General features: G+C 48.7%; 1 protein-coding gene across 3 annotated transcripts in view; it reads left to right on the top strand.

Moving 5' to 3' along the window:
• Window positions 1–27,236, top strand: part of TULP4 (TUB like protein 4) — an 807,065-nt gene that overhangs the window by 580,007 nt on the left and 199,822 nt on the right. For all 3 annotated transcript variants that reach the window (XM_063917647.1, XM_063917648.1, XM_063917649.1), the window contains one exon: window positions 20,190–20,370. In XM_063917647.1, coding sequence (XP_063773717.1) covers window positions 20,190–20,370 — 181 coding nt within the window. The remainder of the gene's footprint in view (window positions 1–20,189; window positions 20,371–27,236) is intronic.

The raw sequence follows: 27,236 nt of genomic DNA, 5'->3' as shown, positions 1-27,236 counted from the left end.
CAGTGCGAACATTGCGCATGCGCACTAAGAGAATTCTCACTGCGATGCGATGAAAATCTCCGAGCGAACAACTCGGAATGAGGGCCATTGTGTGTAGAATTTGAGGAAAAAAATAAATGTACTCCAGTTTGGAATAAGGCTGTAACATAACAAAATTTGGAAAAAGTGAAGATCTATGAATACTTTTCGGATGCACTGTATATTACAGTAAGTGCAAAATGTATTTTTAAATCGGACAACGTTAGATCCAAATCTTTTCTTTTGGATTGAACAAAGTGTGTCTTTCTATCTGTAAGTTGTGTAGTTAAGAATAAATCTGTATATTTTAAAAAATGTCTGTTTGGTATAGTAAACTTTTATTTGCAAAATAAAACCTAAACATATAGTAAGTAGCATAAATCGGTGTGGAGAGGATGATTCCCAGTCACCATAGGCATAGATTTGGCCCAATTGTAGAGAGACATGCAATTTGAGGGTAGTGGTGGCGGGTGGGGCTGGGGCATTGTACATGAGCCCTAACGTAAGACTCATTCGTACACTTTTGTGTCATAAGTAGTGATATGAGATTTTATTAATGTTCAGACTTTGCATTCGAATCCTTGTAAGTTCATTTTTTTTTATATTTCTTTTATTCATCATTACAATAACATACAGTATCAGAAAGCACTATATAGCAACAAAGTAGGCAAAAAGTGACATAAAAGCCTATTTTAAAAGAAATATCCTGTCTTGAGAATGCTTTTTTCTTTTTTAAGTATTATTTTTCCTAACACATACAGTAACACATACAAGCAAAAGAAGTAGTAAAATCCTGTTCTAAGCCTTTTTTATATGAATACATGGATTTGGTTAGTCCTAGTTTTATTGCTTTCCGATGTCTTGCTAACACAATTCTGGTAGTTCTTTCTTGTCTTGTTCTTAAGCATTTTAATTTCTTTTTCATCCACTAGGGGTCACTGGAGTACTCTTGGGATATGGACGGCTTCAGCAAGAACAGGGCACTGAATATTTAAATTTAGAACTCTCCTCCCCTCCATATTCCAGAGTACCTCAGTGTTTTTTCTGTGCTCATAGTAGCAACAGGGTTTGTGTGGTTCTCCACACTACTTTTGAATATTTTTATTTTTGCTTTTTCTTTTTTTAACTACATTTTCCACATCCCTTCCCCCCTTCCAATAGGCGTGGGTCCGGGATCGTGGAAGCTGCTACGAGCAGCTTTGGCGTGTCGGGCCTCTCTGAAAAGAGCTCCCTCACTGCCAGGTGCAGGACTACCTGCAGGAAAGGCTGGACGGAGTTTACAGAAGAAGCCCCGTCATAGCCCCTCACCACAGGCGTCCAGGTATGTTGGGGATGGGGCGGTCATCTCACGCTGCCGCCCCGCTGTGTGGGGACACTACTGGGAAGCGCCGCCCACCGCTATGTGAGCCGCCCGCCGCCGCTGCAAGGACACCGCCGCTATGTGCGCCGCCGCTACCAGAGCAGCGCCGGCCGCACTTGCCACACATAGCCGCCGCTCCACGGCGTTGTTTTCAATGCCGGTGTCATCCCCGGACCCTCCATAAGCAGCTGTCATGGCTGGATTGCAATCGAAATTGGCCGCCGCTCGACAAGAGCGGGAAGCGGCAAGATCTGAGTCTAGGGTGAGACCGCTAGAACTACCGGTGGGGTCTCAGCTTTGCCAAAGGTCCAAGTCCACCTTGGGTGGAAGGGATAAATTTCATATGATTTACTTGTTTCTGCGATGTTGCATTCTGACTGTTCTATGCCGGTCCTCATTGCGCAAGATGAGGGTGAGGAGGGCGAAGTAGACCAGCAGTCAAGTAGTGAGGTTTTTAACAGCGCAGGCGTTGATAATCTCATCCGAGTGGTGCGTCAGTCTCTGACCTTTACAGAAACTGAGGAGCCTCTGACATATGATGTAGTCGTCTTTCCTAAAAGACCGAGAACGCCAATGTGTTTTCCTGTTTCAGAATCTCTTAATAAGATGTTACTGGAAACACGAAAGAATCCTGATAGACGGTTTTCTATACCTTGCAGATTTAAGTCTCGTTACCCGTTTCCAGCGTCTGTGACAGCTACATGGGAGAATCCGCCATTGGTGGACTCGTCTGTGTCTAAACTTACAAAGATAACCATACCAGTACCAACTGCTACTACGCTTAAAGACCCTTCAGACCGTAAAATAGTAGCTATGCTAAAGTCCATGTATATAGCAGCAGGAGTGTTGCTTAGACCTGGGTTGGTTGGCATTTGGGTCACTAAGGCGCTAATGATATGGATAACAGGACTCAAGTCTGCCTTATACTTCTCGCTGATCATATCTGGGAAGCTGCTGATTATCTATGTACAGCTTCTACTGACGTCTGTCAGCTCACTTCTGGCCTTTCATCGTCGCTAGTTACAGCACAACGAGCACTCTGGCTGCGTTCTTCGCAAGCGGAGGCAGAGGTCAAAAGAGGTATAGAGGCGTTGCCTTACGGTGGCGAGAAGTTGTTTGGTCCTGAATTGGACAAATGGATTTCTGAGGCCACGGGAGGAAAGTCTGTTTTCCTACCATTGCCTCCACCGGTACCTAGACGGAAATACTCTGGCCTGGCGTTCAAATCCTTTAGACCTCAGCCCTTTCGAGGCCGTGGTAGTGGAACAGCCACGCCTGGTAGACGCGGTCGAGGACGTGGTTTCCAACAAACCAACACCAGTCATCAGGATGCTAAGGTCACCGACAAGCCAGTGGCATGGCGGGCTCCCAGCCCATCTCGGATCTCCAATTGTGGGAGCACGCCTTCAGACGTTCCATTTGGCGTGGTTCCAGACATCCACAGATGGGTGGATCCACAATTTAGTGTTAAAAGGTTTCAATATAGAGTTCGACTGTCTCCCGCTGCGGTTTTTCAAGACAGGACTGTCTCTGTCGGACGACAAGAGGGTGGTTCTGCAAATTGCATTCCGTCCCTGCTGGATTCAGCAGTTTTGATTCCGGTCCCTGTACACCAACATTCCGATTTGGCCACCTCATCAGAGGTTCTTGCGTTTCGCGATACGGCAGAACCATTACCAGTTTCAGGCTCTACCGTTTGGCCTCTCGTCAGCGCCTCGGGTATTTACCAAGGTGATGTCTGTGATGATAGCTCATCTCAGATCCCTGGGAGTGATGATAGGTCCGTACTTGGACGATCTGCTCATCAAAGCTCCGTCTCAACAGATGCTCCTCCAACATGCGTTGCTAACGTACAATGTACTAGTTCAGCACGGTTGGATTGTCAGCTTCAAGAAATCACATCTAATTCCGTCTCAACGACTTCAATTCCTAGGTATGATTCTCGATACGGTAAATCAAAGAATTTACCTGCCACAACAGAAAGTACAGATTATTCGTCATCTGGTACAATTAGTGCTCAAGCCACGCACAGTATCGGTACATTTGTGCATTCGCCTCTTTGGCACAATGGTGGCGGCTTTCGAAGCGCTTCAGTTCGGAAGATTTCACTCGCGTCCTTTTCAACTGGATTTGCTCGCACAGTGGTCGGGCTCGCATCTGCAGATTCACCACAGGGTGAGGTTGTCGCCACGGGCCGGGGTATCTCTACTCTGGTGGCTCAAAGTACACAATCAAACCGCAGGGAAACGGTTCGGTGCCTGGAATTGGATAATTCTAACGACGGACGCGAGTCTCAGAGGTTGGGGAGCTGTAGTTCAAACATGTCAGATCCAGGGTCTCTGGGCGGATCACAAAATATTGCTGTCTATAAATGTCCTGGAACTCCGGTTAATTTACAATGCGCTACGACGAGCAGTGCACATGCTTCGGTCTCAGATTGTCCAGGTGCAGTCAGACAACGCGACGGCGGTCGCATAAATCAACAAACAAGGAGGAACGAGAAGCCGCATGGCAATGCGGGAAGTAGCTCGAATCCTCACTTGTGCCGAGCATCACCAAGTGATTTTGTCAGCAATGTTCATTCCGGGAGTGGACAACTGGGAGGCGGATTATCTCAGCCGTCGGGATTTTCATCCAGAAGAATGGCCATTAAATCCAGAAGTGTTTCACATGTTGGTCCAGAGGTGGGGTTACCCTCAAGTGGACCTGATGGCATCTCGCCACAATCACCAAACGGCCCAGTATGTGTCCAGAACGCGAGATCCAAAGGGCAGTGGTGGTGGATGCTCTCACAATCGCGTGGCTGTACGGCCTCGTGTATCTGTGTCCGCTGCTCCCTCTGTTGCTAAAACGGATCAAAAGAGAGTCCGCCACAGTCATACTAGTGGCGCCTCATTGGCCTCGGGGAGCTTGGTTCTCGGATCTCCGCGGACTACTCGCAGACTATCCTTGGCCGCTCCCACTATGTCCGGACCTGTTGCAACAGGGTCCGTTCCTTTACCCCGATTTAGCGCGGCTGCGTTTGACGGGCTGGCTGTTGAGACCGCCCTCTTACGAGGAGAGGGCGTTCCGGAATCGGCTATACCAACCATGTTACGAGCTTGGGAAGCCTGTTACGGCAGCTCATTATTACAGAATTTGGCGTTCCTATATAGGTTGGTGTGAAGCTCGGAAGTTTCCGACTTCATCTTTCAAGTTATCCCGTCTTTTGTTATTTCTACAGACAGGGTTAGATGGAGGTCTGCGTTTATCTATACTTAAGGTGCAGGGATCTGCTTTGTCAAATTACTTTCAAAGATGTTTGGCTCTATTTCCGTCTGTACACACTTTTCTACAAGGTGTCCTCAGCGTACAGCCTCCATTTATTCCACCTACAGCGCCATGGGACTTGAATCTGATTTTATATTTCTTACAGTCTTCACATTTTGAACCCTTACAACAAGTTTATATTAAGTTTCTCACTTGGAAAACAATTTTTCTACTAGCCTTAGCTTCGGCAAGGCGTGTTTCAGATTTGGGTGCCTTGTCATGCAAGCCATCGTATTTGGAGTTTCATGATGACAGAGCGGAACTTCGGACGAATCCCGCTTTCCTACCAAAGGTAGTATCTTTTCACATCAATCAACCAATAGTAGTTCCTGTGTTAACAGAAGATTCTGGAACTTTGGATGTGGTACGCGCACTACGCGTTTATGTATCCCTGACGTCTACAGTTCGTAAGACGGATACGTTGTTTGTTCTCTATGATGCTGCCAAGATGGGATGGCCAGCTTCTAAGCAGACCTTATCCAGATGGATTAAACTGACCATACGTCAGGCTTACCTTCATGCTAGGTTACAGCCACCTACATCAGTAACAGCTCATTCCACACGTTCTGTGGGAACTACATGGGCAGCTGGTCGTGGGGCTTCTACGACGCAGCTTTGCCGTGCGGCATCAGTGCACACGTTTGTGCGCTTTTACAAGTTTGCTACGTTTGCGGCATCAGCATCTAGCTTTGGCCGCCTAGTGTTACAGGTGCCAAACAGCTCTCCCGCCCACGGGGGAAGCTTTGGTACGTCCCAAGAGTAGTCCAGTGACCCCTAGTGGATGAAAAAGAAAATAGGATTTTGGTACTTACCAGGTAAATACTTTTCTTTGAATCCATAGGGGGCACTGGACGCCGACCCAGAGCAGTTTTACCTGGTTTGTGGTAAGTTCAGGGGATCTTATGGTAACACACTCTCACCGACTGGTTCAAATTTTCAAGTTCTATCGGTTATGGTGTCAACTGTTTAGTTGTCAGTAACGTTATGTGTCAACTTTATTGTTGTCCGTTATGTTATATGTAATTCTCCATTGTCAACCTCTCTATAGCTCCTGTTAAGCTCAGTAAAAAACACTGAGGTACTCTGGGATATGGAGGGGAGGAGATTTCTAAATTTAAATATTCAGTGCCCTGTTCTTGCTGAAGCCGTCCATATCCCAAGAGTACTCCAGTGCCCCCTATGGATTCAAAGAAAATGATTTACCTGGTAAGTACCAAAATCCTATTTTTGTAGTCCTCTCAAGATCTATTTGCATTGTTATGCAGAACTTTAAATTTGAAATACCACCTGTGGAAAAAATTTTACTAGTGTACTCCTATCCCTAGCAAGAGCTTCTGGGTTTACCAATTGCAAGTTATTATCTAGAATCTAGAGCAGCTTATGATTGGTTTTCCTCCTCAAACACTCCAACCACCTGCGGACCCACCACACGGTGCAGCTCTGGGAGACTAGAATGCTCTTCCTGGCGACTGGGTGCGCCACCCAAAATTGAGAAACATCTTGGCCATTCCAGGAGAGTAGACAAGTGTGATATAGAGAGGGATTTATATGTCAAATAATTTTCAATTGAAAAAAGCTGCTTTGTGTACTTTGATCTAACGTAGCATGGTTTCCATTTTCTCTTGACTGATCTAAGATCACTTTTGTAAATGGTCTATAATGCATTTCAGAGTAAAATTATGGCTATTAAGTAATACACATTTTTGCAGCATGGTACATTGTGTTTGTTCCACAGGGAAACTTCAAGGTGTAGAGTGGATCTTGATCCAGAGGCACCTACAGGCTTAAGCTTTAGGATGTCCCAGGATACATTGGGGTCTCCTCTATAACCCCGTCTCCAGGCACTGTGAGCTCTGTTTCGAGTTGGTGCCTGCAGAAGCAGGTCACTTAACAGGGGGGCTGCGCTGGGCAGCCCTGAAAAGCTTTCTAAGAAGACTTCAAGGGCCGCAGTGCTAATATGTCAGCGTGGCATTCAGTGCTGCATCTCCATCACCTCCCAAGCTGCGTTGCATACTCCCGCGACCTGTTCCCAGGTACTTGCGGTGGAGACGCTCCGGCTTTAGGCACACGGTCGCAGACACTCTCCTGGTTCGCGTGGCTGCTACTGGGAGGAGGTAAGAGGGTCCCGCAGGCGGGACCCACCATTAAATCGCGTTCCTGTCACGGTCTAGGGAGACGGACCGCGACGCTGGCATGGACACCGTCACCAAGCAGGGTCCCCACTAGACCACCGGGGTGTATTGAGTACAGGTCGGGTGTACTAACCTCCATTTAATAAGACTCACAGTACCCGGGGTGGAAGTCCAGCACAGGGGTGGTGACGCTTGACCTGCAGCCCCTCTCCCGGCTCAGAGTACCATCTACTGCAGATTTTCCCACCCTGGAGCTGCCTCACACTCTCCCTCACTCACTGACTGAGACACTGGGCACCATTTGCTAAGCATAGTTGCGGCTGGTCTCTGGGACTGCAGGGCAAGGCCTCCCTTGTAAAGCCACCTGTATACAGCGCTGTGACTCTACAAACACTTGAGTAGTCTACATGTCTTTATACAGACAGCGTTAGTTAAGAAAGAGTGTACATATTACAGGCTATATTGTACGAGTATTCTGATATATACCTCCGGTCTAGGACCGCGCTGTGTGTGAGATATCTATATATATATATATATATATATATATATATATATACACACAGAGTAAAAACCACAGCACTCACCGCACCAGAAGCGGGGCACAGCTATGCACTTACCACTCACAGGGTGGGGTGCATGTAACACTGCACTCTCCACCACAGAAGCGGGGTACACAGCTGTACTTACCACTCACAGGGCGGGGTGCATGTAGCCCATGACCACATCGCTCTAATAAATACAAACAGAGAACCCAGCACTCACCAAAGTAAACTCACTTATCCTCAACAATTCAATAAATAAATGATGGGGGTTTAGTTGGTGGATTGGCCAATGCACGGAAGCCTGTATACCGATTCAAGGTACCCCACCTTCATACAGGTCCTACACTATCACAGAGTGTGGTAGTCAGGTTTTAAGACTCTGTGATAGTGTAGGACCTGTATGAAGGTGGGGTACCTTGAATCGGTATACAGGCTTCCGTGCATTGGCCAATCCACCAACTAAACCCCCATCATTTATTTATTGAATTGTTGAGGATAAGTGAGTTTACTTTGGTGAGTGCTGGGTTCTCTGTTTGTATATATATATATATATATATATATATATATATATAAATAATCTGTACATAAACTAGTTCAGTGCAGTTTCATTGTCCTAATAATAATCTGCATTGCCTGTGACTGTGTGTGCCTGTATCTGCTGTGTGGTTTCACTTTCAGTTTTTCCTAGATATATTTATCACTACGTATATTCTGTACCCTAAGGGACTAGGTACCTTGGGGTCATATACATAGTGTGTCACAATATTTACCCATTACATGTATTCTACTGTGTATTCAGTAGTGATGTGCACCGGACATTTTTCGGGTTTTGTGTTTTGGATTCGGTTCCGCGGCCGTGTTTTGGATTCGGACGCGTTTTGCCAAAACCTCACCAAATTTTTTTTGTCGGATTCGGGTGTGTTTTGGATTCTGGTGTTTTTTTTAAAAAAAACCTAAAAAAGTGCTTAAATCATAGAATTTGGGGGTCATTGTGATCCCATAGTATTATTAACCTCAATAACCATAATTTCCACTCATTTCCAGTCTATTCTGAACACCTCACACCTCACAATATTATTTTTAGTCCTAAAATTTGCACCGAGGTCGCTGGATGGCTAAGCTAAGCGACACAAGTGTCCGACACAAACACCTGGCCCATCTAGGAGTGGCACTGCAGTGTCAGGCAGGATGGCACTTCAAAAAAATTGTCCCCAAACAGCACATGATGCAAAGAAAAAAAGAGGCGCACCAAGGTCGCTGTGTGACTAAGCTAAGCGACACAAGTGGCCGATACAAACACCTGGCCCATCTAGGAGTGGCACTGCAGTGTCAGGCAGGATGGCACTTCAAAAAAATTGTCCCCAAACAGCACATGATGCAAAGAAAAAGAGGCGCACCAAGGTCGCTGTGTGACTAAGCTAAGCGACACAAGTGGCCGACACAAACACCTGGCCCATCTAGGAGTGGCACTGCAGTGTCAGGCAGGATGGCACTTCAAAAAAATTGTCCCCAAACAGCATATGATGCAAAGAAAAAAAGAGGCGCACCAAGGTCGCTGTGTGACTAAGCTAAGCGACACAAGTGGCCGACACAAACACCTGGCCCATCTAGGAGTGGCACTGCAGTGTCAGGCAGGATGGCACTTCAAAAAAATTGTCCCCAAACAGCACATGATGCAAAGAAAAAAGAAGCGCACCAAGGTCGCTGTGTGACTAAGCTAGTTATCTTGACGACACAGAGGTAGGTAGAGCAGTGGCCTTCCGTACCGTACTGCTATATATAGTATACTGGTGGTCACTGTGTCAGCAAACTGCAAAACTAAAATGCACCACAGGTATAGAATGTAGATGGATAGTATACTTAATGACGACACAGAGGTAGGTACAGCAGTGGCCTTCCGTACCGTACTGCTATATATACTGGTGGTCACTGTGTCAGCAAACTGCAAAACTAAAATGCACCACAGGTATTGGATGTAGATGGATAGTATACTTAATGACGACACCGAGGTAGGTACAGCAGTGGCCTTCTGTACCGTACTGCTGTATATAGTATACTGGTGGTCACTGTGTCCGCAAACTGCAAAACTAAAATGCACCACAGGTATAGAATGTAGATGGATAGTATACTTAATGACGACACGGAGGTAGGTACAGCAGTGGCCTACTGTACCGTAATGCTATATATTATATTATATACTGGTGGTCACTGGTCAGCAAAACTCTGCACTGTACTCCTCCTATATAATATTAATTATACTGGTGGTCCCCAGTCCCCACAATAAAGCAGCACACTGAGCACAGATATGAAGTGTTTTTCAGGCAGGCAACGTATACTGGTGGTCACTGTCAGCAAAACTCTGCACTGTACTCCTGCTATATAATACAGCTGCTCCCCAGTCCCCACAATTAAGCAGTGTGAGCACAGATATATGCAGCACACTGAGCACAGATATGGAGCGTTTTTTTCAGGCAGAGAACGGATAAAACTGGTGGTCACTGATCAGCAAAACTCTGCACTGTACTCCTCGTATATTATACAGCTGCTCCCCAGTCCTACCCACAATTAAGCAATAATGCACAATCAAGTTCAACAATAACGGAGAGGACGCCAGCCACGTCCTCTCCCTAGCATTTCCAATGCACGAGTGAAAATGGCGGCGACGCGCGGCTGCTTATATAGAATCCGAATCTCGCGAGAATCCGACAGCGGGATCATGACGTTCGGGCGCGCTCGGGTTAACCGAGCCATACGGGAGAATCCGAGTATGCCTCGGACCCGTGTAAAGTGGGTGAAGTTCGGGGGGGTTCGGTTTCCGAGAAGCCGAACCCGCTCATCACTAGTATTCAGTCACATAATACCGGATTTATTCACAGGTGTTGTGTACTATGTATTCAGTCACATACAAATGGATTTATTTGCAGTTATGGTACTCTGGCTTTATCATACTAAATCGCTCTGTTGCATTTGTGTACAATGTCTAACAAGAAGGGCAGTAAGTCTGTGGACGCCCCTGCATCATGCAATGCATGCGCCAAAGATTTTCCAGAGAGTGATTTTCCACAGTATGATGGTCTGTGTACTGTGTGTCATACATCTCCCAGTCAGTCCACAGCTCCTGTAACCAATCAGGAGCCACGCTGGGCTGCGTTCACAAACCTACTATGTACTCTGGTAAAACGCCTTACGCCCCCTATGGGACCACATGTGCCACTACAGCCACAAATTGTCCCTATGGTTTCCGCCTTGGGTGGAAAATTTGTCTAACCAGTTGCAACAATTAAATCAATCCTTGGTCAGACAAAAATCTACTCCAGGTCACTCCCGTGTCGCTGGGTCATCTAAGTGGGCTGCTTCCTCGTCACAATTCACGTATGTCTCAGATGTTTCATCTGAAGAGGTGGGGGAGCATACTGTCCTGTCAGACACTGAATCAGGTGTTTCTGACGAGGATTCTCCATTGCAAATTGATGTCCCTGCCCTAGTGGGTGCTATTACGCAGATCCTACAAATCACTGATGATGATGATTCCACTACTGTGGCTAAGAAAACTGATATGTGTAAATGGAAGGGGCTTGTTAATCTATTACCCCATTCTGACCATTTAGTGGACATCAGGCAGGAGCCCTGGCCTAATCCAGGGAAGAAATTCCGTCTGTCTAAACGGGCCTTGGCTCACTATCCTTTCCCTGCAGAGTTACTGTATGTAACAAGGAAAATTCACCGCCAGTGGATTCTCATGTTACCCGCCTAGTGGTGTCATCCACTCTGCCTGTCACCAATGTCACTTCACTGAAGGAACCGACAGATAAGAGTGTGGAGGGATCCCTGAAATCTATTTACTCCCTTACAGGTGCTGTACACTATTACAGCCTCTTGGGCTGCAAAAGGTATTGAGGCATGTGTTCAGGCATTAGAGGAAGAGCTGCCCGAGGATATATCTGGCAATGCCAGACAATATCTGTCTCACAATACCACCGCCGCCTATTACATTCAGGTGGGTCCTGGCGTCTGTCCTGGCTTGCCATATTCTGTGGTTGAGGTCATGGATGGTGGACATAGACTCCAAAAAGTCCTTAGAGGTGCTCCCCTTTAAGGGGGAAATTTTGTTTGGGCAAGACCTAAATAAAATAGTGTCTGAATTGGGGGCTGCTGACTGTCTTTCTCCCAAATACTAATCCTTTTGCACAGAAGGCAAAAGGTACCAGTTTTCGTTAATTTCGGCCTCAAGGGAAAGCAAAAGGTCAGGCATTCCCGAGACAATCTCGTGCTTCCAAAACCACTAAGCACAAGGCAAAGCAGTCCTGGGCGGCTCGCTAGCCTGCTTCTAAGCAAGACAAGCCTGCCACATGACGGGGCAGGCCTCCCCTGGGGGACCCCAGGGTGGGAGGCCGACTTCTGCATTTCACCTTGGTCAGGTTAAAGACCACTTCAGACGCATGGGTGCGGGAAGTTGTCTCTCACGGGTATGCAGTCTCTTTCAAGAGACGTCTTCCTCGCCAGTTATCCTTTCGGATCCGTTAAAGGTGCAAGCTATGCAAAATGTTGAGAGTCCCCTCCTGAATACAGGAGTGGTAGTGCCGGTACCTCTGTCCTTCAACCCTGTTTCTAGTTCCGAAACCCAATGGGTCTTTCCAGCCTATACTCAACCTCAAATCACTGAACAAGCTTGTGAGAGTGTCCAAGTTCCGTACGGAAACACTGCTCTCAATTGTACTGGCTATGGAACCCCGAGACTATATGGTATCCCTGGCTATTCAGGATGCGTATCTACATATACCTATTGCCAAGCGCATCAGCAGTATCTGCGGTTTGTTAATGGCGACCTCCACTATCAGTTCCAGGCTCTGCCATTTGGACTGGCTACCGCTCCTCGGATCTTCACCAAGGTCATGGCTATAATGACGGCCCAACTCTGTTGCCAGGGAGTCAGGATCCTGCCGTATCTGGACGACTTGCTGATTCTGGCAACCTCCCATGTCATGTCTTCCTTGGTCATCTGCAACTGACTGTAAGCTTCCTACAAGCCCACGGGTGGTTCGTCAATTGGAAGAAATCCTCGCTGGTCCCAGCTCAGAGCATGGTGCACCTGGGGACACTCCTGGACACACGCAGTCAGCGACTGTTTCTGTCTCCAGAGAAAGTTCTGAAGCTTCAAGACAAGATAAGATGCTTCCTTTGTCACCCCAGAGTGTTGATACACTTAGCGATGCAAGTGCTTGGCCTGATGGTGTCGGTATCTGACATGGTAGAGTACGCTCAATTTCATTCTCGCCCTCTGCAGAGGTTAATTCTTTCCAAGTGGGATGTCCTACCTCATCGGATCAGATCTCACATGATCACTTTGACTCATGTGAGAGTTCGTCTGTCGCTGACCTGGTGGCTACAGGACCAGCAATTGAGCAGATGCCATCCCTTCTGGATCCCCGACTTGGTCCTGCTGACAACGGACGCCAGTCTGAGGGTATGGGGTGCAGTGTTGGAGCAACACTCTTTTCAGGGTCGATGCACCAACATTCTGGAGTTGCGGGCGGTGTTTAATGCACTGACACTTGCTCTGCCTCTGCTACAGAACAGGCCGGTTCAAGTACAGTCAGACAATGCCACCATGGTGGCATACATAAACCATCAAGGCGACACTCGAAACCGCATGGCTATGATGGAAGTGTCAAAAATTCTTTGCTGGGTGGAATGCCATCTACCAGTTTTAGCGGCAGTGTTCATTCCAGGCGTCCTAAACTGGGAAGCGGACTTCCTCAGTCGCCAGAATGTACACGCCGGAGAGTGGAGTCTTTATCCGGAAGTCTTTCAACTCCTAATGGACACGTGGGGCCTACCAGATGTAGACCTGATGGCGTCTGAACACAATCACAAGGTTCCGGTCTTCGGATCAAGGACCAGGAATCCTCGAGCAGCATTCGTGGACGCACTGGCAATTCCATTGAACTTTCGGCTGCCTTACGTGTTCCCTCCAGTGTCAGTTCTGCCCAGGGTCCTGCAGAGCTTCAAGGCTCGCGGCCAAGGTTTTGTTTTTACTTGCTATTGCATCTGCTAGAAGGGTGTCTGACTTATGCCCTTTCTAATATTTCATCGTGACCAAACAGTTCATAGAACTCGCCCAGGTTATTTACCTATGGTGGTGTCATCTTTTCACTTTAACCAAGAGCGGTCTTTGGATGTGGTAAGGGTCAGTGGCGTGCGGTGAGGTCAGTGGCTGGTGAGGCACTGCAGCCATAATGTCCTTCAAGTACCGCTGATGACTCCTACAGCCCCCGAGCCAATGCCCGCTACTGCTGCCGCCCACGCCAATGACCACAGCCTGTCTGCTCATCAAACTTGTGATGAGCAAGAGGCTAATATATTATCAATTTTTATAAATTTATGGAAAAGAAAGAGGAGGAATATGGGAAGATGGAAGAGAGAGGAGAAGTATGGAGACGTGAGGAACAGGGGGAGACAGGAGAAAGAGGATGAATAGGGAGAGACAGCAGATAGAGAGAGGAATAGGGGGAGACAACGCAAAGTGAGAGAGGAGGATTAAGGGAGAGGGCAGTCAGAGAGAGAAGAAATAGGGGGAGAAGGAAGAAAGAGGAGGAATAGGGGGAAACGGCAGACAGAGAGTGAGGAATAGGGGGAAACAACGCAAAGGGAGAGAGGAGGAATGGTGGAGAGGGCAGATAGAGCGAGAGAGGAATCGGGGGAGAAGGAAGAGAGGAGGAATAGGGGGAGGAGGAATAGGGGGAGAAGGAAGAGAGAGGAGGAAAAGGGGGAGAAGGAAGAGAGAAGGAATAGAGGAGATGGCAGAGAGAGAGGAGGAAAAGACTTATACGGGAAAGAGGAGATGTAGCGGGGAAAAAGGAGAGAGGAGAAATAGGGGGGAGATGGGAGTGAGAGAGAGAGGAATAGAGGGAGATGTCAGAGAGAGAGGAGGAATGGGGGAGAAATTATGCTTACTTGTACTTACCTGCCATCCTCCTGTTTCTCCATGTCGCTTCTGACTCCTTGCCAGCAGGACTCCATCGCCTTCAGCAGAAGATGGGGAGGAAGCACTGGTGTATCTATAATGGTTGCAGTGTGTGCGGTGCACACGGGCCCCTGGGTCCAGGGGGGCCCACCACACACACCCTGCACCCATTTTTTCTATACTTACCTTTCCGGCGTCCATCGGTGACCGTGTGGGCCCCCTCCTCTCCCGTAGCCAGCAGCGCCGCTGCTAGTGCACTGACCACTAGAGACTCTGGCACAGTGCCAGAGTCTACAGTTCATGCGCTATTTTTTCGGAGTCCTGCGCATGCCGGCTACGAGAGAGGAGGGGGCGCACACATGGAGTCTGCACACGTGTCCCCTCCTCTCTTGAGATGCCTCTGGAAGGAAGGTAAGTAGCATAGAGTGTGGAAGTGGAAGAAAATGGGTGTGAGGAGAAAGTGCAAGGCAAGAGAAATAGTGGTTTCGGGAGGACACAAGGGAAAGGTGGGTGGTGGGAGTAAATGTTAAAAGGTGGGGGGACAGATATAAAAGGAGTAATAGGTATAGAAGAAAAAAGGATAAGAGACACATATGGGCCTGGGGGTGACATTGATACATCTCCTATATAATAGCCCTATTCTGTGACCTTGTGATTCATTTGCTAATGCTGGGCGGAGTCACAACAGTGGGCGGAGTTAGTAAAATGAGTCACAGAGATCTGGCCAAATCTACAGGAGACTAGGAGCAGAAGCAGATAGCATGGGCATTGGGCATGTCACAGGCAGGGGTGCATACCTCCCAGCTTTCTGCAGGAGCTTTCTCCAGGCAGAAGGAGGGAAACACACTCGGTGAAAAGGGGGCGTGGCTTCACGGGAGGGCCCCCGTTTTCGTCAGTGAGGGGGCTTGCCCAGCGCTCTGTGAGCTGCTGGCATGCCCCCAGGGCTGATTATGAGTCCGGGGGGCACAGGGCACTTGAGACAGGGGAGCCCTATCTCATTGCTGTGCCTGCTGTGGGTTGGGGGCGTGGCCTAATCGCGGCCCGCGCGGCCACGCCCCCTTATGCAAATTCCGATTTTTATTTTTTTTATGGGATTTTGGCCCCTCAGCTAGGGCTAAATCCAGAGGAGGTGGTCGCTCCCCCTACACACCCGCACAGGGAGAAGAAAGCAGGGAGACTGCTGCCTCCCTGCAACACCACAGACCTGCCAATATGCAGCAGCGTGTGCTGACTGTAGCACAATGCTGCCGCTCTTGCTGGCAGGACGGGGGGAGCTTCTGAGCTGGGACAGAGCTACTCCAGCCGGGGGGCCCCCTAAAACTGTGGGGCCAACGGTACGTATCCCCTGGCCACCCCCCCCCCCCTTAATCCGGCACTGCTGCTGGAACCCCCCCCCCCCCGTAGTCCGTACCCCCTGATGCCCCCTCTCCCTCTGTCTCCACTATTCACCGCTGCTCTGCTAAGCAGAGCAGCAAGTACAGGAGCTTTCCAACTGCCCCCCCCCACCACCGGACACTGCGACCCGCGGGTGGGACAGCGGGACAGACCCCAAAAAATGGGACTGTCCCGCGAAAATCGGGACATTTGGGAGGTATGGGGGTGTGTGAGGGGTATGTCATACAGACAGACGGGCAACGGCTCACTGTGTGCTTGACCCCCCACATCGGCATACTCAGCAGGGTCTCTCTGATGCGGAGGAGCGTCACTTTCTGACACACTCCACGCTTCTTAGCTGCAGTTTAGTGGGGCACCTGCCGCTGTGCAGGTTCCATACTGCCTCTGTTATCTCCAGCCCCGGCAACCCCACCGCTAGCTGCAGCGCTGCCACCCGCAGTGGAGTGCGCCCAGCTCATTCACACAGTTTAGCTGGCGGGTAGCGCTGCAGAAATCCGAGCTGCTTGCAGGCTCTGACCCACTCCTCCCTCCAGCCGCAGCGTCTCCTGGGAGCTAACCAGTCACTCCCAGTCTCCCCTTACCACAGTGCCCGGAAGCCGTGAGGTCCGCGCCACGTGCATGCTATGACCCCCTCCTCCCTCCAGCCGCAGCATCTCCTGGGGGCTAACCAGTCATTTCCAGTCTCACCTTACCACAGTGCCCGGCAGCTGTGCGAGGTCAGCGGTGTGTGACTGAGGAGGGGGGGAGGGATGCGGACTGGCAGAGAAAGCAGGACTCCAGCCTGAGAGAGTCAGCCATGCCAAGTCTCCAGCAGCAGCAGATCCCAACAGGTTGGAATGGAACAGCAGCAGCCAGCAGCAGTGACTCCGGTAAGACACATCTGTCTGTCACCACTGTTTTGTCCCTAATACCAATCTCTCCCATGCCCTGTGTTCTGTCATGTCCCTGTCACCCCTGGCCTTGCCCTGCCACCCTTATTCTGGCCCTTTCACCCTTATCCTGGCCCTTTCACCCTTATCCTGGCCCTGTCACCCTTATGCTGGCCCTGTTACCCCTATCCTGGCCCTGTCACCCCTGTGCTTGCCCTGTCAACCCTATACTGGCCCCGTCACCCCTGTCCTGGTCCTGCCGCCCCTACCCTGGCCCTGTCACCCCTATCCTGTCCCTATCATTTCTGTCCTGGCCCCGTCACCCCTGTCCTGGCCCCGTCACCCCTGTCCTGGCCCCGTCACCCCTGTCCTGGCCCCGTCACCCCTGTCCTGGCCCCGTCAACCCTGTACTGACCCTGTCACCCCTGTCCTGGCCCTGTTACTGCATACCCTCCAACTACCTTTTATGGCATGTACAGTACCCGCAGCGCCTCCAGACCTCTCCCCAATGCACTACACCTCCGCACCTTCCCCTCCACCACATGCGGCACTCCACCCCTCCCCCACATGCTGTGCCTCCAGACCCCCTACACCACCCGTGGCTCCCACTCCTCCACCCCTTCACCACCCACAGCACCTCCAGGCCCCTTCCACCATTCACCCCCCTTATACGTCTCCCCCCACACCTGCCCCCCTCCACCCGCAGCATCTGCAGACACCCTCCTCCATCAGCGGTCCCCCCCTCACCCACCCCTCCCCCACCAATGGCACCCCCGCACCTGCCCCTCCACCACCTGCAGCACCTCCGGACCTCCTTTCCCATCCGCCGCAACACCCGTACCTGCCCCTACCCTACCCATGGTGCCTGCGGTCCCCTACCCAACCCCCGGCACACCCATCCCACAGCACCTCCGGAACCCTTCACCCATCCACAACATCCCCACACCTGCCCCTCTCCCACCCGTGGCACCCCTGCCCCTCCCCCACCTGCAGTGCCTCCGGACCCCTCCCCCATCTGCATCCCCCACTCCTCTGCCCCTCCCCCACGCGCAGCACCTCCCGAACCTTCCCCATCCGGGCCCCACCCCCACTTCTGCCTCCCCTCCACCCGCAGCATCTACAGACACCATCCGCAGTCCCCCCCCGCACCCGCTACATTCTGTACATCGTGCCCTGCAGGTGCTGTTCACGCCGTCGCAAGGGGCTGCGCCTCCTTCACCATCGCACGCCCTTTCATTGTGCAATATTTAACCACTAACAAAGGAATGCAGGTAATACTCCATATAATACAAATATTAAACCCCAGAAAGGCATGCAAGGGTTAAGAGGGCGTAGCCCCTTGCGACGGTGTGAAGAGCGCCCGTAGGGCGCGATGAAGCACCTAGTATAAACATAAACACTTGAGCTTTCTGGAGGTGAACATTGTGACACACACACACGGTCCTGAGGAGTGACGTGGTAATACATGCTGAGGCCTGGGGATGACATGGAGAAAAACACACTGGGGCCTTGGGGGGGGGGGGTGACGTAGGAATGCATGGTGACACACATACATGGGAACGGGGGGAGGACATGGTAGCACAAACACACACACTGGGTTTTGGAGAGGGAGACATGCTGACACACTGGAGGGAGGGGGACTTGACAAACATACAGGAGCTTGGGGGAGAGGGACACAGTGACAAACACAATTTTTGGGGGAGGACATGGTGACACAATGACCTTTAACACTGACTGCAGAAGTAGTTTATGACAGGGAGTGCAGCATGTGTAGAGGAGGAGCTGCGCCCCCTATGGAAATGAGCACGAGGGTCACCATATTTGTGGGTCCTGAGTAGGTGTGCTTCCATTGCCCATCCCCCGCTCATTCTGCAGCTGCATTTGCATATTTGGGGTGCGGGCGGACAGAGCAATCTGTCATCGTCGGCGCCAACATCCGTTGTCACTTGTAGTTGCTGCTCCGCCCGCATGCAGGCACCGATCACCAAGTTATGCATGCAAACTGGGTGATGGGGCCACATCACAGATCGTTGTCCCTGGCTGCGGTGCACACTTTTAAGAAACACTGCCCTGAGCAGTGAGTTAGCACTGCTGGCGCCTATGCGGCAGCCCTGCTCTCTCCCTGCATATGATGTGGCCACCGCAGCTGTAACCTCCAGGGGTGAGGAGAGGGGCATTATCGGCTGGTAGAGGGAGGGAGGGCGTCTAATGCTCGCCGCGTCAGCCAGCCCCGGGATTGTGACGGATAGCCAGTTCGAACCTGCCCAATCAGATCAGCCTTAGTGACAGGGGCGTGAAGAGGCACTTTTATAGGTGCCACTTAACAAGGCTTTTTTTAATGGGCTTTCTCTGCCCGAAGCTTGGCCCCGCCCCCCGCTTCCGGCCCTTCTATATTGACAGCGGGAGGCACCGAGAGCGGTGCCTCCGACCACATTTAAAACATCATTTAAAACTTTTCTTTTTACATGATAATAATGATTTAAATAATATAAAGGCTAAAGCAGATACTATGACACAGAATATGTGTCATAAGTATCTTCTTTGTATGATTTTAATCATTAAGGACAGGGGAGGCGCTGCCTCCCCTGACTGCACGTCCCTGGTAAGGGTGTGTATATTATATACATATATATATATATATATATATATATATATATATATATATATATATGGAGAGGACTGCCTCTGTCAGGAGGTCAGATACTCTTTTTGTCCTGTTTGGTTTCCACAAACGTGGCTGGCCTGCGAATAAGCAAACCTTGGCCAGATGGATAAGAATGGTGATTGCACAAGTTTATGCGCAGGATTGAATTGCAGCTCCTACTGCTATTAAAGCCCATTCTACTCGGTCTGTTAGACCTTCGCAGAACAATTTTGCAAGGCGGCTACGTGGTCCTCAGTGAATACGTTCATTAAGTTCTATGCCTTTGATACTTCTGCCTCCCTTGAGGAACTGCTTTAGGACATCCTCAATGTTTCCCTGTGGAACACAATGTACCCTGCTGCAGAAAAGTAGAGTTATGGTAGACTTCCCATGGTTAACTCTTTCTGCGAGGTACATGGGGTTCCACAGGGCGCCCATTCTGACGCACTTAGCTTCTATGGGTTTGTTTGGCATTAGCCGCTGGTCCCTTCTCCTGTCGTTAGAATGTGGTTCTATGTAACTAACATTTGCCTTCTCTCTTGCCTGCTCCTGCATTGGACTGGTTAACGAATCTGAGCTCACAGTGCCTGGAGGCTGGGTTATAGAGGAGGCCCCAATGCATCCTGGATCAGCCTAAAGTTTTAGCCTGTTTGTGCCTCTGGATCTAGATCCACTCCACACCCCAATGATTCCCTGTGGAACCCAATGTACCTTGCAGAAAGAGTTAACCATGGTAAGTCTACCATAACTCTCCTTTTTCCAGTAGCTAATTGAACTAATGTAATACTGAATCATTACTCATCTCAGAATTAAGGAACTGTTCCACCGGATTCCTCAGCTGACTTGTTGTTCTGTCTTGGAATGATGCTTATTGAAGTTCCCAGTGTCTAATTATTATGCGCGACAGTAGAGACCGATATGAGTCTTCACCTGTGTGCTCCTGTTTTCTTTGGCAGGTCTTGTTTGGCACTGCAGATGGTCAGGTTATCGTTATGGACTGCCATGGCAGAATGTTGGCGCATGTTCTCTTACATGAGATGGATGGCATTGTGAGCATGTCTTGGAATTATCCCAGCTTCCTGGTAGAAGATAGCAGTGAAAGCGACACAGACTCCGATGACTATTCTCCACCACAAGGTAATAACTGTAACTAGACATTTAAGTATTGGTTTGTATCTTTATGCAAAAATGCAACCATAGTGGGTAACAGCGCTATTAGGCTTGCTAACTTGAACATTTAATTTAAACTTGTTTACTCTTTCAAAATGTCATAATATGAAATGTTAATTTCTTTTTTTCCCTTTGCCATATCTCTGCTATATGTGTACAAGTGATGATGGCTACCTTATGATATCAGGTATAGTCTGTACCTGGGGTCCAGTGGCATGTTAAATTGTAATGCAAAGCCTCAGCAGCAAGGCCATGTCTAATGTGATTTCTTCAGTGTTACAGACACCTGCCTAGATAATAAGCTATAGAAATTCAACCGTTCTCTGTTCTTTTTAATAACATATTTTATATCACTGAAGTCTTTTATAAGCTTGTTCTGATAAAATCTTCAAGTATTTTTTCATTCCGTTTATCTGGTACTGGAAAAAAAAAATCATGATTTAAGAGTATTAGTATTACTTGAACTGTAATTGGAGTATCGTTTTGTTGCTAAAACACAACTACTCTATAAGTGATAGATATTTAAACAGAGTTTTCTACTTCTCACAGTCCCTCTCATTTCCTGGGCTAGCTTTTCAGCAAGGGTCCCTCATTTGCAGTGCTAGTAGTGAGAAGTGACTCTTTGGAACTTTTGCATTCTCTCTTCCACTTCATGCTCTTTGCAAAGTGCAGAATTACTGTCTGCGCTTAATTAGATAGATTACATTGGATGTCCACTGGGATGCAGTCTTTCATCTTGTAACGTCTAAATGACATTTACTTCGGCTCCAGGCTGTACTGATAGAAGAATTACCCATAAGAAGCGGCCTGAGAAATACATTTTAAACTTATTGCAAATTATCTGGACACCTGACGTAACTTATTATTAGTTTCTTGAACTCATGTCTCTTTACAGTATAGTTAAAAAAGTATACAGTAATCAAACTGAATGCATCATTAACGTCATACATCGATAATAGTTATGTCACTTCTGAAAAAGTAAATCCTCAAAAAAGGTTGCAGTGACTTTAAATGCTAAAGTCTGGAGCAAAATAGGAACCGTTTGCTCCTGGAACATATGATATTGGTGGAAATGTATTTGTTTGTCTTGCATGCAGTGAAATATACTGCCCACTTATGTACGTACAGTACAAATACTTGGCAGCTTTGTTTATACACTTAAATTTAGAATTAACCTAGGGGCAATTCCACAGGTAACTGTGGGGAAGATTTATTAAACTCGGTGAAGTGATAAAGTGGAAGGTGATAAAGGACCAGCCAGTCAGCTCGTAACTGTCATTTTTCAAACCCAGCCTGTGACATGGCAGTAAGGATCTGATTGGCTGGTCCTTTATCACCTTCCACTTTATCACATCACCGAGCTTAATAAATCTGCCCCTGAATCACCTATTCACAGTAATAAACTTTATTCATCATACATCTGACACCGCTAATGTGAACAAATCATCATAACACAGTAGCCCACAATCAAGCCCATATAAAATACTATCAAAATATCTCAAGCAGAAAAGACCAAAATGAATGTCTGCTGAAACTTTACAAATTGCCACAAAAAGCAAACTGCTAAAGCTTCGGGTGACAAAGATGCAGTTAAGGTACTTAATCAAAATTTCCAACGTGCTGCAAAGTAAGACAAAGGAAAGGACTACAGTCAGGGGCGGATTGGTCCGCCAGGACACCATGTGACATCCTGCTAGGCTGGTCCCGTACCCCATCTGCCAGGCCGGTATATATAGTACCTGCTGGGCCAAATTGCGGCTGCCGAAGTGCTGTGAGCGGTAGCTCAGGGCAGCCTTCAGAGAGGGATGTCCAACCAACCCTTCTGACCAGCAGAGACAGGCTTCCAGCGCCAGCGGAGGTCTGCCTCCTAATGTGTGTCTGGATGGCTAGGCGGCCGGGGGGATGGGGAGGGGGGGGGGGGGTGGCGGGACGTCAAGATAGGCATACCTGCTGCAGCACAGCCCGGACCAGCCAGCGGAGATCTGCCTCCTGAATAAGGAAAAGGCTGGCTGCAGGGTGACAGCCAAGAACACACTCCACGGCCGTTTTGAGCCCATAGGAGTGGTGGGGAAGGAGCCATCTGAAACCACAGGTGAAAAAGGGACAAAATAAAATCGGTAAGAGTGCTGTCCCTCATATGTAGTTTGTATACTGTGTGTGTATATAACAGGTGATCTCTAACATGGGTGTCCCCTGCCATGTGTGTATTAGTCTAGTCACAGAGAATACTTCCTACTCTTATGTCACCAGCTGTATTGCTCGTCCTCTGCTCTGTTCGAGGAAGCCCGTATACCTGTACTGATGCCCCTCCTGGGACAAATGTCCCTTCCTGCTGCTGGTGGCACCCCCTTTGGAGAACATGGAACTATGCATAGTATCTCTTTCACTATTTTTTTGGAGGGGTTAGGGGATGGGATGTGACCACACCTCACGATTTGGCCACGCGCCCCAGTGCCTGGGCACCGAACCAGATTCAGTTTTGCTGGTCTGGTCGACCCGCTCAGTGGCCTGCCATCACCCCCTTGCTGGTCGGGTGCCGCGATCGGAACTCCGCTCTGATAGCGGCAGCGTTTACTAAAATGTAGATGAAAAATGTCCGCCGGCGGAGCTGCTGTGCGCGTGCAGCCGCATCAGCCCCCCTTTGCAGGACAGGGCCGTAAGTCACAACTGACTGTTCTGCCCTTGGGCCCAGCTCCATGTCCGCCTCCAGTCCCCAGCCACAGCAGCCAAGGCAGATGCAGGAGCCAGCAGCCGCCAATTTTGACTGTGATAGTCAGTAAGTAAATGTCCCAAAGATATACTGTAGTAGTGTGTGTGGCTGATATATAGTATATAGTAGTAGTGCTGTTTACAATGCACTGTAGTGTGTGTGTGTGTGTGTGTGTGTGTGTGTGTGTGTGTGTGTGTGTGTGTGTGTGTGTGTATGTGTTTAAATATGCTCTGCTGCAGTTTTATATATATATATATATATATATATATAGATACACTGCTCAAAAAAATAAAGGGAACACTAAACTAACACGTCCTAGATCTGAATGAATGAAATATTCTTATTAAATACTTTGTTCTTTACATAGTTGAATGTGCTGACAACAAAATCACACAAGTTATCAATGGAAATCAAATTTATTAACCCATGGAGGTCTGGATTTGGAGTCACACTCAAAATTAAAGTGGAAAAACACACTACAGGCTGATCCAACTTTGATGTATGTTAGGTTCCTGGTGCTCAGAACAAGGGAGATGTTGCGTAGTGAGTCCTGAGCACCAGAACGTGAGGCTGAAATAAGGTGTGGTGTGGAAATAGCCCCTAGCACCCTACCTCCGTTGTCTTACCCGTGTGGTCAATTCACGCCTGAGTGACTATGGTTTCTTGGGCCCACGGCAGCCGCGTTTGAAGGGTGGATTAGGTCTGCCCAACTCCGATGCCCCCAGGTCTTAAAGTGAGACAAAGCGTGAACCGAGACATGATAATAACAAGGGGATCTCTAACTAAACAAACAGAAGGCTAGGGGGCTACTAACAACAATAAAACTAAATATATGTGCGGCACGCCGCCAAAGGAAAAGAACAACCAAGGAAATGCTGTCCACTCGCCGACACAATACTGTTGTGTACCGGCGGTGACAGCATAAGCAGAACCCTCTGCAAAATACCAGTAACCAAATATAACCAAAGAATACTGCGGCCTAGGCTGACGGACGCGGCAAAGCCGCTACTCACGGAACCGGTACAAATACTGGTAAACGGACAGGAACCCCCAATGCAGCCGACACAGACTCTCAGAACCGGAGGACAGGCAGAATCCCAAACGACAGACCGGTGGACACCAAGAAGCCAGACACTCGCCCAGGCACAGACAAAGTCACAGGACTCCTGGACAGGAACGCTTCACGGCAGGACACAGGATCAGAAACTGGAACCGACACTGGAAGCAGCTAGACAGATACTGCTAGACAGGAGCTCAGGAACTGGCAGAGACTAGCTCAGAACTCAAGAACTCTGGAACTCGGGAAATATCACCAGCGTCTGTGAATTGCACTGAGCCAGAATATAACAGAGAGTCTTAATTAATTATGTCGTGCAGCTGCCCTGCTGCACAACTGAGAGGTGCAATCAACAGACAGGTGAGGCTGAACACATGGGAACAAGCTGCAATTACACAGACTCACCACCGGCAGCAAACAAGAGTATTCTTAAACCAGAGCAACGGGAAATCCTGGCCTGCAAGACAGTATAAACATAAAATAGGAATGAACCACTACCTGTGGTTCATAACAGTACCCTCTCCTTAAGGGTGAGCTCCGAACACCCCATGACACCCACGGGGAACATAAACAGAAGTATAACATAAAATACATAACCAAAATGCAAAACAGGAATGAGCCACAGCCGTGGCTCATAACAATGTAATGTCCTTAAAACAAGTCAAAATGAGGCTCAGTAGTGTGTGTGGCCTCCACGTGCCTGTATGCCCGCCTGGGCATGCTCCTGATAAGGTGGCGGATGGTCTCCTGAGGGATCTCCTCCCAGACCTGGACTAAAGCATCCGCCAACTCCTGGACAGTCTGTGTGCAATGTGGCGTTGGTGGATGGAGCGAGACATGATGTCCCAGATGTGCTCAATTGGATTCAGGTCTGGGGTACGAGCGGACAAGTCCATAGCATCAATGCCTTCATCTTGCAGGAACTGCTGACACACTTCAGCCGCATGAGGTCTAGCATTGTCTTGCATTAGGAGGAACCCAGGGCCAACCGCACCAGCATATGGTCTCACAAGGGGTCTGAGGATCTCATCTCGGTACCTAATGGCAGTCAGGCTTCCTCTGGCGAGCCCATGGAGGGCTGTGCGGCCCCCCCCAAAAAAAATGCCAGCCCACACCATTACTGACCCACTGCCAAACTGGTCATGCTGGAGGATGTTGCAGGCAGCAGAACGTTCTCCTTGGTGTCTCCAGACTCTGTCACGTCTGTCACATGTGCTCAGTGAGAACCTGCTTTCATCTGTGAAGAGCACAGGGCGCCAGTGGCGAATTTGCCAATCTTGGTGTTCTCTGGCAAATGCCAAACGTCCTGCACGGTGTTTGGCTGTCAGCACAAACCCCACCTGTGGACGTCGGGCCCTCATACCACCCTCATGGAGTCTGTTTCTGATCGTTTGAGTAGACACATGCACATTTGTGGCTTGCTGGCAGTGCTCCTCCTTTTCCTCCTTGCACAAAGGCGGAGGAAGCTTTCCTGCTGCTGGGTTGTTGCCCTCCTACGGCCTTCTCCACATCTCCTGGTGTACTGGCCTGTCTCCTGGTAGCGCCTCCATGCTCTGGACACTACGCTGACAGACACAGCAAACCTCCTTGCGACAGCTCGCATTGATGTGCCATCCTGGATGAGCTGCACTACCTGAGCCACTTGTGTGGGTTGTAGGGAGGTCATACAGGCACGTGGAGGCCACACACACTACTGAGCCTCATTTTGACTTGTTTTAAGGACATTACATCAAAGTTGGATCTGCCTGTAGTGTGTTTTTCCACTTTAATTTTGAGTGTGACTCCAAATCCAGACCTCCATGGGTTAATAAATTTGATTTCCATTGATAATTTTTGTGTGATTTTGTTGTCCGCACATTCAACTATGTAAAGAACAAAGTATTTAATAAGCATATTTCATTCATTCAGATCTAGGATGTGTTATTTTAGTGTTCCCTTTATTTGGAGCAGTGTGTATATATATATATATATATATATATATATATATATGTTTAAGTGTATAACGTGCTCTACCAGGCGCATAGTGTATAAAGTGCTGTACCTGGTGCAAAGTGTATAACATGCTCTGCCTGGTGCAATATGTATAATGTGCTTTACCTGGTGCAATGTGTATAATGTGCTCTGCCTGGTGCAAAGTGTATAATGTGTTTTACCTGGTGCAATGTGTATAATGTGCTTTACCTGGTGCAGTGTGTATAATGTGCTTTACCTGGCGCAAAGTGTATACCGTGCTCTGCCTGGTGCAATGTGTATAATGGGCTTTACAAGGTGCAGTGTGTATTATGTGCTCTGCCTGACGCAAAGTGTATAATGTGCTTTACCTGGTGCAATGTGTATAATGTGCTCTGCCTGGCGCAAAGTGTGTAATGTGCTTTACCTGGTGCAATTGTATAATGTGCTTTACCTGGTGCAATGTGTATAATGTGCTCTGCCTGGCGCAAAGTGTATACCGTGCCCTATCTGACGCAATATGTATAACATGCGATACCTGGCACAGGAGGTTCTACCTGGTGCAATGTGTATAAGCGGCACTACTGTTTGGTGTAATGTGAATTGGCACTATTATGTGGCCATGCCTCTTCCCCACAAAGCCACGCCCCTAAAAATTTTGCGGCACTTTCCATACCTGCATGTGATCAGGCCTTTTGAGCAGTAATCCCACTCACTTGACAGACTCCACCCCCTCAACAGACTCCCTTCTTGTTAGAACTGCTTCCATAAATTTCCCAGGCTGGTTTTCAATCCCAATCCGCCCCTGACTACAGTGATGCATGCAAGGTGGTAGAATCAGAAAATATTAAAGGAAGAACAAGATCAGCCTTCAAAAGGTAAGAGAGCTAAAGAGCAGGTTCCAACCTCGAAAAGGGCTCCTTAAAAGATTCTTGAGGATCCATATTGAATGACCCAGAGAAGATCAAGAGCAGATGGTAAGAATATATGGAGTCCGTGTACTGCAAAGATCAAGCTGTGCAACAGCCTTTACAACATATACAATATGATTAGGAACTATCAGTAGTGAGGGAAGAAGTAGAAGTGGCATTAAAAGGTTAATCAAAGAACAAAGCA

The sequence above is a fragment of the Pseudophryne corroboree genome, chromosome 4 (genome assembly GCF_028390025.1).
Source record: "Pseudophryne corroboree isolate aPseCor3 chromosome 4, aPseCor3.hap2, whole genome shotgun sequence".
Taxonomy (NCBI): Eukaryota; Metazoa; Chordata; class Amphibia; order Anura; family Myobatrachidae; genus Pseudophryne; species Pseudophryne corroboree.
This window is presented reverse-complemented; position numbering and strand designations above follow the sequence as displayed.